The sequence below is a fragment of the Arvicola amphibius genome, chromosome 5 (assembly GCF_903992535.2).
Source record: "Arvicola amphibius chromosome 5, mArvAmp1.2, whole genome shotgun sequence".
In the NCBI taxonomy this organism is placed as follows: Eukaryota; Metazoa; Chordata; class Mammalia; order Rodentia; family Cricetidae; genus Arvicola; species Arvicola amphibius.
In genome coordinates this window covers 119,648,330-119,660,335 of record NC_052051.1, presented here as the reverse complement: position 1 = coordinate 119,660,335, position 12,006 = coordinate 119,648,330, and the positions used below count along the sequence as shown (strand labels likewise).

General features: G+C 43.4%; 1 protein-coding gene across 1 annotated transcript in view; it reads left to right on the top strand.

Annotated features, from left to right (window-relative positions):
• The first annotated feature begins 1,362 nt into the window (after window positions 1–1,362).
• The window catches only part of Ppp2r2b (protein phosphatase 2 regulatory subunit Bbeta), a 382,372-nt gene continuing 371,728 nt past the window's right edge, over window positions 1,363–12,006 (top strand). The window contains exon 1 of the mRNA XM_038330949.1: window positions 1,363–1,436. Within this exon, the coding sequence (XP_038186877.1) occupies window positions 1,363–1,436 (74 nt within the window). The remainder of the gene's footprint in view (window positions 1,437–12,006) is intronic.

The window sequence follows — 12,006 nt, the reverse complement described above, 5'->3', positions numbered from 1 at the left end:
GTAGTAGATGGCCTGGCTCTGTCTGCCAGCAATTTTTATAAAGTTTCTCATCATCATGAGAGAGCAGAAGTGGGAAGCTGGGGAGGGCGGGATTGTGGGGCTGTGTGTTACAATGGTTCTGAGGTTTTTCAAGGCATGTTTTTTATTTTAATTCTTATTTTTTTAAAGCCCCACTCAGGGGAATATTTGCTTTCTTTCACTGACTACTTAAATCATTCCCTTGTGTCTCTGAAAGCAGCACAAAGGACGCTTGCTCTTTCTCTTCATCATATACAATAGTGCCTTTGACAGAAGTTATAAATCCCGGGCTGCAGCCCTGCGCTTGCCTGCCTTCCAGTGCCTGCTCCAGCCACAGCCACTTATTTCATGCTCCAAACTAACCCAGTGCCAACTTAGGGTCCAGCGATCAGCCACATCTTTTCATAGTCTCTCTCTCTCTGAATTTTAGAATAACTGAATAATTCCTGCACTAACTTGCTTCCTGTATTTTTCTATGCCATCAGGCTCATGAGCTGTTGAAGGGTCAGTTCCTTTGAGTTGGCCTCTTCCCTTGTGTTGTGCCTTTATATTTGTCCAGGGGGGGCTGCTCAGAACCAAATTCACGCTTCAGTGATACGGCTGGGGTGGGGTGGGGTGGGGGGAACGGTGGGATGCTACAGTGAAGCACAGACTCTGTTTGGACTAGCCCACCATCCCTGACGACGCAACCCGGCTTTTGGCTTCACCTAAATGATAAATAGCCCTATTGTTTGAGCTTTAGAATTTTAAAAAAAAGGAACTAAATCTAGATTAAGCAGAGGACAGAGATCCATTTCATTGCACTGTACTTTAATATTCCTGAGATCCGTGGCATTACGGGTGGCTCTTTTGAACAGCCATCCCCTCCAGGGCAGAACACTATGCTGTCTTTGTTTAATCTGATCTTTCAGCCAAATAGGAGATGGTCACTTATCCTCACCACTCCCGTGTCCGGCTGCGTTGCTGTTACTGAGAGACGGACACACCGGGAAAGGTAGACGCTCCAGGCAGAACGTTTCAGCGTGTGTTTACAGGCAGGACTGACTGACTTACTCAGCAATCCTGCTCGGAGGAGCTCCAGCCAATGAAGAGGCTCTATCCCAGCTTGCTTGGGGGCTTCTGAGTTTGAGCAGCCTGCAGAAATGTAAGGCATTGCTTCCAGGCGCTGATGGCAAAATGGGACCCATCTCCAGTTATTCCTTGGGCTTCCCAGCTCTGCAGATCTGGGAGAGAACCTACATAAACATATTGGTGATGTAGCCAGCTTTCAAGGCCGAGAGAATCCTTATGGATTCGGGAGACTGGTTTTTCATTTAGAATTTTCTTTTTCCTTTGGAAGATGAAATGCTTCTCTCGTTACCTGCCTTACATCTTCAGACCTCCAAACACCATCCTCTCTTCCAGCTGCCACACCGAAGGTACAGACCAGAGAGGGAGAGTGTCTGGGTGGGTGGGACAAAGTGGGCTGGTGTCTGACTTCCCACAGGTTCTGCTGACGCTGCTTTCTGCAGCTTCGTTCCTAGGGAAGCTCGTAGCTGATATATAGATTTGCTCCGAAAATCAGCCTGCCTCCTCCAAGGAAAGGGAAGTGTTTTCTGAAGAGCAGGCTCATGTTGCGAAGGTGATCTCAAAGCTGGCAGCCGATCTGAAGTCATTCAGAAATATTTTGTCAATTTCCCTCGTTCCGTTTACCATGCAAACAAGTCGTTGGAACTAGTGCTGAGGAAAAACAGTCAGGGGATGCTGCCACACACGCTTATCCTAGCTCTGTTGTGTCGCTGCTTAATAACTTGGTGCATGCCCAAGAAAGCAATTAGCAAAATAGAATTAGCCTCGTCTGTGACTGGGGAGAGCTGGCTGTTAGGCTGGAGTTCGGTCTGTACTTAGGTGGCTCAGTTTGGGTACTTGCTGGAAATGTGATCTGAGGGGTTTGTAAGTGAATTCTCTGAAAGGAGCATGGGCTGGGCCTTGCCCAGAATCTATCCGGGACTGCCTCGGGTTCTAGCCTGCCATGGCATGTATACAAGGGTGTGTACTTTCTCTGTGCACGTGTGCGCTTGGTAAACATCTGGCAGGACCTCTTCTACTAAGCATTGCGGATCTCAGCATTTCTCCACCAAGGAGCTGTTTGTGTTTCTTCCGTGTGGGATTTGCCTGTTTCCTGTGATCTGATGTTCCCAGGAAAGTGTGGTTTCACGCAAAGCTACTAGGCTGGATAAACGTCATCTTTGGTAGTTATCCTAAAAGTGTATTAAAAGGAACACCAACGGCGAGTCCACCTCTGTCCAGCCACCATTATCCTGGATGGAGAGGGTGGAGAGCCTGTTCTGAATCACCCTTATTTCTCATCCTAGCAGGAGGAGTCTGGGATTGGGGGCTGTGGATAGCATAGGAGAGAAACAGACTTTGGGGATGAAGTGGATTTTCAAACACTTCCCATGGGAAAAGGGAATAGGTGCTTTGGATGACTTTAACATTGAAACTGAGGATGACATTTTCATAGACATTGATTTCTTAATATGTTATTTTTACATGTGCATGCGTCTCTTTAACTGTGTTGGTAGCTAAAGAGCAAATGACCCACTAGAAAATTTTCTCCTTCGTGGGGGCAGGGAAGAACCTAATAAATCTCTATTTGTATGCTTATAAATATTGGGGAAGGAGATTGAGGAAGGTAGCATGGATCAGAATCTCCAAAGCTTCTTACATACAGAAGACCTAAAGCCATTTGGAAGGGGCCTTGATGACTTTATATTCTGATTGGCCCTCAGATTGCCTCCCTTCTCCTCTCCTCCTACCTTGGTCTCTGACAACCCCAACACTTGATCTCAGTTGGTGTCCTGTGTCAAACTAAATATGCTGATCGTAGATACAAAGCTGCTACCACAACAAGAATGTTTTTAAGTATTTTTAAATGGATTAATGAATTCTATCAAAATGGAAACTTCACTTTGTCTCAAAACAAACAACTTCTGCCTCACCCCATCAACAGACACGGAGATGGAAACCAGGAGCCTGTATTTGAATTCCTTGTGAATCTAATAAAGACAATTAGGAAAGAAAATAGCCTCCGCCGGAATAACATCATGGACGAGGCCTTGGGACACAGTGAAAAAGACATGAGTCAGATACCAAGCCAGCTGGCCCACTCTATTTAATTGCCCTGCACCCAATCTCTTCTTGTAATACAGAAGTAAGAGGCCCTCATCCCGTGGAGGTTGAGAATGAAATATGACAGATAACAGTCTTCCTAAAGCTCTGGGAATGACAGGCACTGTCCGACTTTGATTTCGGTGTCCTAGGTTTCCTGGGAGGTTCACATTTTCTTTCTTCTTCCATCTCCAAGCCCAACCCACTTCCTCAAACACATGGCAATGTCACCCAAAACTAGTTACCTTATTTAAAGTTCATATAAGGAGAAAAGCACATCAGAATGAGTCCGAGTTTGGTTTGCTTTTCGCTAGATATGTTTCTTCTTAGCAACTCTGCTACTCTGCACTTGAGCCTATTTACTTACACCTATGAATGCCATGTTTTATTTAACTGGATAAGTGAAGAACGAATAATTTTTATTATTAGAAAATAAATACAAAATGGTTCCAAGAATTTCCCAAAAAATAATTCTAAAACAACTTTAGAATGTAAAGTAGTACTGGGCCTCCTTGAGTACTTGAGTCTTAACTGTATAGTTAAGACGTGAGTTGTCTTCCTGTTGCTTGCCCACAACAAAAAGATGTTGGCTTGGGATCCTACCTCTTCTCAGTGCCAGCAAGGTGAATGCTAGCTTGGGATCCCACCTCTTCTAAGTGCCCAGCGAGGTGATATTAGGTGTTGGCGCCTCTGAACCTTGGTTTCCAGGGGATGGCTTCAAAGAAATACATTCAGAATACCACAGAGGGGGCTTTGCTAATGGCAATAATGATGTTAAACTGGCCTTCATGTACACTGAATTTGCTATATCCAATGCATTGTCTAAACACAAAATGATACTTCATACAGAAAGTACATCCAGAATATTACCTTCATAAATTAGTGCTTTTTATTTTGCTTTCCCTCTTTCTCTGTTATTTAACCCATCAGATGAAGGCTTGTTTCTTCATATAGTAATCAGAATGATTTGTTTAAAATATGGAGTCCTGGGGCTGATGAGGTGGCTCAGCAGTTGGGAATCCTGCTGCTCTTGCAAAGGACCTAGATTCGATTCTCAGTACCCACATGACAACTAACAGACATATATAGCTCCAGTTCCAGAATATCTGACCCTTCTTCTGGCCTCCACAGGCACCATACATGCAAGTGATACACACACATACATGCAGGCAAAATACCCACACATAAGAAATACATACATACATACATACATACATAATATTTTTAAAGGGGAGTTCTATGGAGATGGCCCTGTAGATAAAAGAAAAGCTTTTCTGTAAGCCTGAAAGCCTGAGCTCAAATACTTAGCGCCCATAAAAAAAGTTGGACATGGCTGTGCAAACCTATAACCCCAGCACTAGGGAATGAAGAGGTCACTGATTAGCCCACCTACCCCAGATGGCAAGCTTCCGGTTCAGTGAGAGATCATCTCAAGGCAGTAAAGAGTGATAGAAGAAAGGGCTTCCAATACTAGTCTGGCCTCTCCATACATGTGCACCCATGCATTCACATGCATGCATCACATTAGATGGGGGGGGGAGAGAGGAGCTACTCTCCATCCTGTGCTCTCAAACATATCTGTATTTAAAAATCCTATTTGTTCTGCTACCTGTTCAACCTCTTTCATTGTTTGGCTTAACATATCGCCATCTTGCCTGGCCTCTGGCCACACAGTCCATTGTTGGTCCCTGAACATTCTCCTTCCAACAATAGGCTATTAGGATTCCACTCTGCCATAATACATTGTTACTCCAGCCTTCGACTCCAGTTCCATCCCAGAAGCCATCCCTGACCCTCCACTCATCATAGCTATTTAAGACCGTGTTTCTCCACTTCAGAGGACACACCTGATTTACCGTGGCAAATCAATTGTGATGGCATCATTGCTATGATGAATGAGAGTGGTGTGGAAGCAAGCCCATGTGTAACTGTGCCCTTCCGTACCGCCAGCACCAGGACAATGTCAAGTGCAAAATAGACACTGGATGGATTCATGCGGGTAAAAGGATGACACATATGTGGGTATCATGTAGATAAGCGCAAAATCATGTGCATCACGTTGCAAAAAGCATCCCAATAGAAACACATAAACACAACACAACCGCCATATAAGCACAAGTTGTCTTAGTCAATGCAGGTCAGGATCTTCAAGCAGACTTACTTTAAGAGACCAATTTTGCTGCAGTGTTAATTTTTTGATTCATGTTTACTTATTTTTGTTTGTCTGAGAGTGCATTATGGTGCTTGTAGAATCAGCTCCCCCGTTTCTGCCATGTTGGTTCTGGGCGTCAAACAGGTTGTCATGAGTACCTTGTAAATGCGTATCTTACCAATTGGGTCATTGATTTGGTCCTATGGTTCTTTACCTTGAGATACAAGGATGTAGTCTGAAACAAGAGCAGGCAAATGATGATATGTAGGATAATAGTTTGAGAAGTCGCTGTACTATCGTCTATGTGACTGAGTTAAGGGATCCCTTATCTTTTTACCTCTTGATAGGAAAGGAATCATCCAGGAGGAAAAAATGGCTTTAGAATTAGAGAGACAACTAAATTAAAGCTAAAAGAAACTATTAAAGGTAGAATACAGACCAAAGGGAAATAAGAAGTCACAGGAATGGGTGGGCAGTGAAGTAAAAGGAGACTTGCTGCTATTTTTGGAACCTAATTTGGGAGCAGACACTGGAAGACCTTCTTTGTTTATTAACCAATCAGGGTATGGTTAGCTTCCTAAAAGAACAAGGGGTGTGCCTTGCCAGTGCCCCCTCTGCAGCATGAATTGTTCTTGTCGCACTCCCATGCACAACCCCCACTCATGTTGGAAACTGAGCTAAAAGAAGTCTTTCTGGGAAGACTTCTTCAAGATTTCAAAGATGGAGGTTGTGAGTCACACAAGCCATAGTCACAGAAGAGAGAATCTCCAAGAAAGACAAGCAACCCTAAGGAAGCCTGTGGAGCCCAGCCAAGAGCCAGAGTCTATGTTGGGAGTCTCTGACCTGATCCTCACAATACCCTTCCATATTGAATATCATTATCACCATGTTTTAAATGGTGAATTGTCTCAGCCAAAACTTAGTAAAGTAACAGAGCCAAGAACCAAGTCTAAACCCTCTGACCCTAACATTAGAGCCCCTGTAGCCTTCACAACAGCCAGAACACTTCCTTCTGAGTTGGTGTGAGGACAGCCTCCCAGGTGTTTTGAAAGGATCTACTTAACTTCATACATATCTATCTGTGTACTGGAGAGCTAGGAGCTGGATTTTGTTCCATTTACCGTCATTAGATATTCAAGACACCCTTTTAAAATTGAGGGCTGAATGGGAAAGTGGATGGACAGACTCACCCATATTCTGTCTGTAAGGATTCTTTACCAGAAGGGTCATCTTGAAACATCTCTCAATGATATCTTCAATAAGCTTTCTGTAGGTCACTTCCCATACATACACAAATGCACATTTTTCTAACTCTTCACTGTGTCATAAAGGATACTAATATAAAGATAAGTAAAAGACATAGTGCTATAATTCCATTGTATGTACATGGATGAAAATGTGTGTGGTGTGTGTGTGTGTCTACTTCCAACAATAACATTGAGGTGAATAGCATTCTTGACATACCACAGAGAAGCTGGGTGATGTGTATGTAGCCTCTCTCTGATTGAGAGCAGAAGTTAGGATTAGTATTCATGCAGTCTAATGTCAGAGTACATATACAAAGAATGGACTCCTCGCAATTTTTTTGCTTTTTTGTATTTACAGAATTCTTAATTGCCTTGTTTCTTAAATCCTCTTCTAAATCCTTTCCACATATTTAGAAGCATCCCACTCTTCAGAGCCCACGTCATATGTGCCTCCCCCCGCCCCAGCTTTCTCTGCCTACTCATTTTCTGATCAACCTCTCTCATCTTCACAAATACACACCTGCTCCTAAAACCCTTTCCAAAGCATGGTGTGTGGCTCCGTGACATGGAAATCATAACAACTACACCAAGAAAATTTTGCTAAGATCATGTTGTCATTTGCTACTACTTTATGTCTTACGTGTATTTTTAAAATATGACGGGCAGTGGGTGAGTGGGCCTACTGAGCATCCGCTGTATGAAGATCTCATTCCCCCTCTTCATTCCAGTCATTTCATGCCTTCGCTCTGCCCACTCTCATCAGCACCAGGTTTTTCCTCTTCATGGAGTCTTTTTGTGCAATACACACACACACACACACACACACACACGTCACCTGGCCTCACTCCTCTCATAAACCTGTATCTTCCTTCATCGACGACCAATCTCCTGCTCCCCTTGGCAGCGTCTTTTGCATTGGCTGTCACTCTCCTTTTCTCCAGTTTCTTCTTTGTGCCATTCTACCAAGATGGGTTTTCTCAGAGTCACAACCATCCTTACACCAATGAATCTAGTCATCTTTGCTAAGTCTCCTCTGAGTAATGCGCAGCATCACCAACACACAGGGCTGTAGGCTCGCTGCTTTCTTCCTAAGGAGTTTACTGTCTTGTTTTCTGGATTTGATCCTTCTGTCCTCTTCTCCCTCACCATCCAGCCCTTCTTAGACTCCTAAGATGCTTTCCAGCTGCTTGCCCAACAGTTCTACCTGGAAGCATAGTAGGAATCTCAAAACAGAATTGGTTGATTTCTGTCCTGGAGAAAATCGGTGTGTCCAGCATTCCTTTCCATCTTAAGAAATAAGAGAGAACTCCATTCTCCTAGTTGTCCTGCCAAAAAAAAAATCTTTAGAATCATTCACAACTCCTCCTTTCCCTCATATTCATCTTCCAATTCTGTGGTAAATCCTCCTGGGCTTAACCTCCTAAAAATACCTACAACTCAATTATGCTTTATCACAGCCATCTCACAAAACGTTTCTTCAACAGAGAATCCTTTCCCAGCCTTCCATCTGAAGCCAAGCAATCTCAATCTCTCCTGCCCTACTCCCTCCTTTATTTTGCTCTGATTTATTTTATAGCACCTACCTTGCCTCACTTTTACATGACAATTAAATTATTCATTGCCCGCTTTCCTCCACTGCACCCCTAATGTGGCAAAGGTTTCCAACTGAGTACAGCCCTTAGCTGCTAGGAAGCGTGTAACCAGCATTTGTGTGCCGCACGAAGGAACATATGAAGGAGTGTTTACCTGTAGTTTTAGTATGATGTGGGAAGAAACGTGCCCTGAAACCAGACAATCCTGAGATCTAGTCACTGCCTTGATAATGATCGACAGACTTCCAGTTATTAAACTAGTGCATTAGTTCTCTAACAATAGCAGCATACGGTTATGAAAATGAAAAAAAAATAGCGCGGGAAAGTACCAACCATAATGTCTGTATGTATTCGGTGGATGGAACATCATGTGATTTCCTTTATCCCTGTTGGACTTACCACATTGTGAGCCATATATAGGTATTAGTAGTTTCCGATATATTGATTTTTTTGTGCATGGTCTTGCCTACAAAATTAGCGTGTTATGTGCCTGTGTTAAGCATAGAGTTAATACATCTCAAAAATACCACCTTTGTACCTGTAGCTAGATGAAGATACAAGGCAAGGAGTGGTTGGTTAGGTAAAGCACCCAGAAACCACCAGGCTAACATGTAGCCTATCAGGATTTGTGCCCAGACTGTCTGATGCTGGGGTCCAAGTTCTTATCTGCCCCACCACATTTCAGGAATTGTTCTCAACACATGGGGAAATGAAAGATGGGAGTCTTCCTAGTTTAAGATGCACACAAACACACACACACACACACACACACACACAACTTTATCCATTGCTTTTAACCCCAACTGTGCACACCCATGGACAATCCATATGACTGCATCACAGTTTTTCAAGATTGGAATTCCTGAACATGAAAACTCTAGACATAGATTATAGAATTTCCAAGTTAAATATTACATGAGTCAGAGTTTGGAATTAAATAGTGAAGGGAGAGAAAGGAGTGTATACAGGCTCAATGGGAGAGTCCTGGGTTCGGGGGGAGGGGCAATTGTTTAGTCAGTTTCCCTGAAATGACAGAGTAAAATCCTGCAACCGCAGAGACTTTGTTTCTGGTAAAGACATTCAAAGCTATCTGACAGGAGTGTGGCTGCCCTGGGAAGAACCAAGGTCATTGTTTCCCTCCTAAAAAGTCACTTAGTTACCCTCTATTCAGTATTTGTCTGCTTCAAGATAACTGTAAATTTGCTTCAAGTTGCACTATTTGGGTATTGACTAAAATGTCTACCAAACATAGAGAAATCCAATTCCTTGGGCTTTAACTTTGTCACATACAAAAGAAGGGATAAAAAATTATGCACTTAATGAATAGTTGCTTTAGTGAATGAATGCGGCAATTCATTTCAAGTATAGGGTGTGGTACCCAAGAAAAAATTAGCTAGTAATATTAATATTCTTCACATTTGGAGAGATCTCAGGAGTCAACTCTTGGCCTATGCACTTGAATATGGTGTGGTGATGGGAAGAAGTCTTGGGCTAGCTGTCCTAGATTCAGGTTATTTCCTGACACTGCCATACCTTCAGAAGCTGTCTAATTCTGTGCTGGAGAGTTGACTCAGAGCAGAGTAAATCCTCATTACTCTATGACATTTTTGTATAATGTCCCTCCAAAGGCTCATGTGAAAGCTTTAGTCCTCCACACGGTGCACTATTAGGAAACAGCAGAACCTTTGAGAAGTAAGATCTGGTGGCAGGCTTGAGATCATTGGAGGAATGCCCTGAAGGAGGAAGTGGTACCCTAGCCATTTTCTCTTCCTGTTCTTAGCCATGGGCTGCAAAGTGAGTTAATTTGCTGGGAGCTGCTTAGAGGGTGGAGGACGGGCTGTGCCGCCAAGGCTCTAAAGCAAAGAAGTGAATAGATTCTATGATGTCCATCCTGAGATGGATGAAACTGTGAGCCCACATAACCTTAATCCTTTATAAGCTGATTATGCCAGGCTTATCTGTTACAGTAACAGCAGGTCACACAACAATGCTATTGTTGGGCGAAGTGATACATCCTGTGTAAAGTACAACCCCTGCTCGTGTCTTCCTCTTCCCACACCTGGAAGTAGTAAATATTTTCAAGAGATCATGAGAAAACCCATAAGGAATTCACAAGCCAATAGAAAACACAGAGAATGGAAAATATGTAATAAGAGCCAACTGTGTGTCCATATTGGCCATGTTGTCTCGTGGAAGTCAACAACTACGGCAATCTTACAGCGTATTACCCACCCGTACTGTACAGGCAAACACACCAAGTGGGGACTGTACAGATGGCTTATTAGTTGGAAATACTAAGAATCTGCTGAGTTCTGGTTTGGACTTAAACTTATCTGTCCTCTATGTGTCTGTTTATCCAACTTTAGAATGGAAGAAACAGTGTCCCCTTTCCATGTGTAAGGTAAAGACCTGTGATGCTGAGCAGAATGTGCCCGGCGGACACCTAAGTGCCTCTGCTTCCTCTGAGAGCTTCTCTGTCCAGGTCTTTCCAGCGACACTGCCGAACTGGTCTGATTGCACAGCCAGAGTCCCTCCCAGTCTACCATGTCCTCACACAAAAGGATCCGCTTTCACTTTTGATTCTCCCAAACTCTTACCCATTTGCTGGCATTCGTCTGTACCCAGCTCTAGTCAGTGCTGTTTTGATTTGTGTTCCTGAATCCATATTTTCTTCCTGATATCTGTGCCCTGAGGTCTTTCCTTCGTTGGGACCCAATTTTAGAACTGTAATAGGAAAATCACAGACAGTGAAATCATTGTCGTTGTTAGGGAGCCTGGTCCATTAGTTTTCTGAGTCATCGTTTCTTCGCAGGCAGAGTGGACTGGGAGAAAAGATGGGCTGAGATGGCCAAGGTCTTTATCTTCACAAGTGTCTGAAAAGGCAGTGAGCAAGAAGAGCAATTGGGAGGCAGATCTTGATATAGCCTCAAAGATGTGCTTTAGGGAAGCCTGCTGTAGAACCTGCTGGTGATTCATGGGGTGCCACTGTTCTGGAGATGGCAGTAGCAAATGGGGCTGGTGAGCATCCTTGTAAATGGAATCACTTGTATACTCTTCCGTCCATTCCAAAACGACAGATACAGGGGTAAAGAGCATCTCCACCATGCGTCAGATGCCAGCTAGGTGATTGTTCATCAATACCAAAAGTAGATGTAGTTCCTGCCATTGTGGAAGGCAAATAAATTAATTGTACCCTATGATAACACTGTCATGACGAGTGTTGGCATCAGGGCAAGGACTGATGAGGCTTTGTTTATTATGCAGAGGAAGATGGGGATGACCCGAGGAAGGGTCACTGCACTGAGTTCTGAAGGATGGATAGAGCATAGTGAGGTAGAATGAGGGAATTTTGCAGGTCAAGGAGAGCATGTCTGAGGTCCAGTCAACAGAGAGCTAAGGCAAATCAAGAGGAAAGAAGGGCTTGCTCATGGCTTAGTGACAGAGACCATACTTAGCATGCCTAAGACAGGGTTACATCCTTGGCATGGAGGAAAAGGTTACAAAAATGAAAACAGCAAAGGAAAGCCAGTTGGCTGCACACAGAGACCAAAAGGGGAAGGTTAAGGCTTTAGAGGCACATAATTTCATGTGTCTGTGATAGTGAGTTATAGAGTTAAGTCTCAAACCAAAGAGAAACTGAAAATTATAACGGGATAAATTTCAGAAAACAATTGTTAGATTGGGCAAAGGTTTGACAATGTCTGTAACTGCTTTGAGAAGATTAGGGGGTAAAGAATATATAACATGCTTCACAGAGTGGGACAACCTTAAACAGATATGTGATCTCTAAAAGTGTCCTTTCTGTTTCCTTAGAGTAAGTAGACATGTAATTGTCTCGTTATGTGCT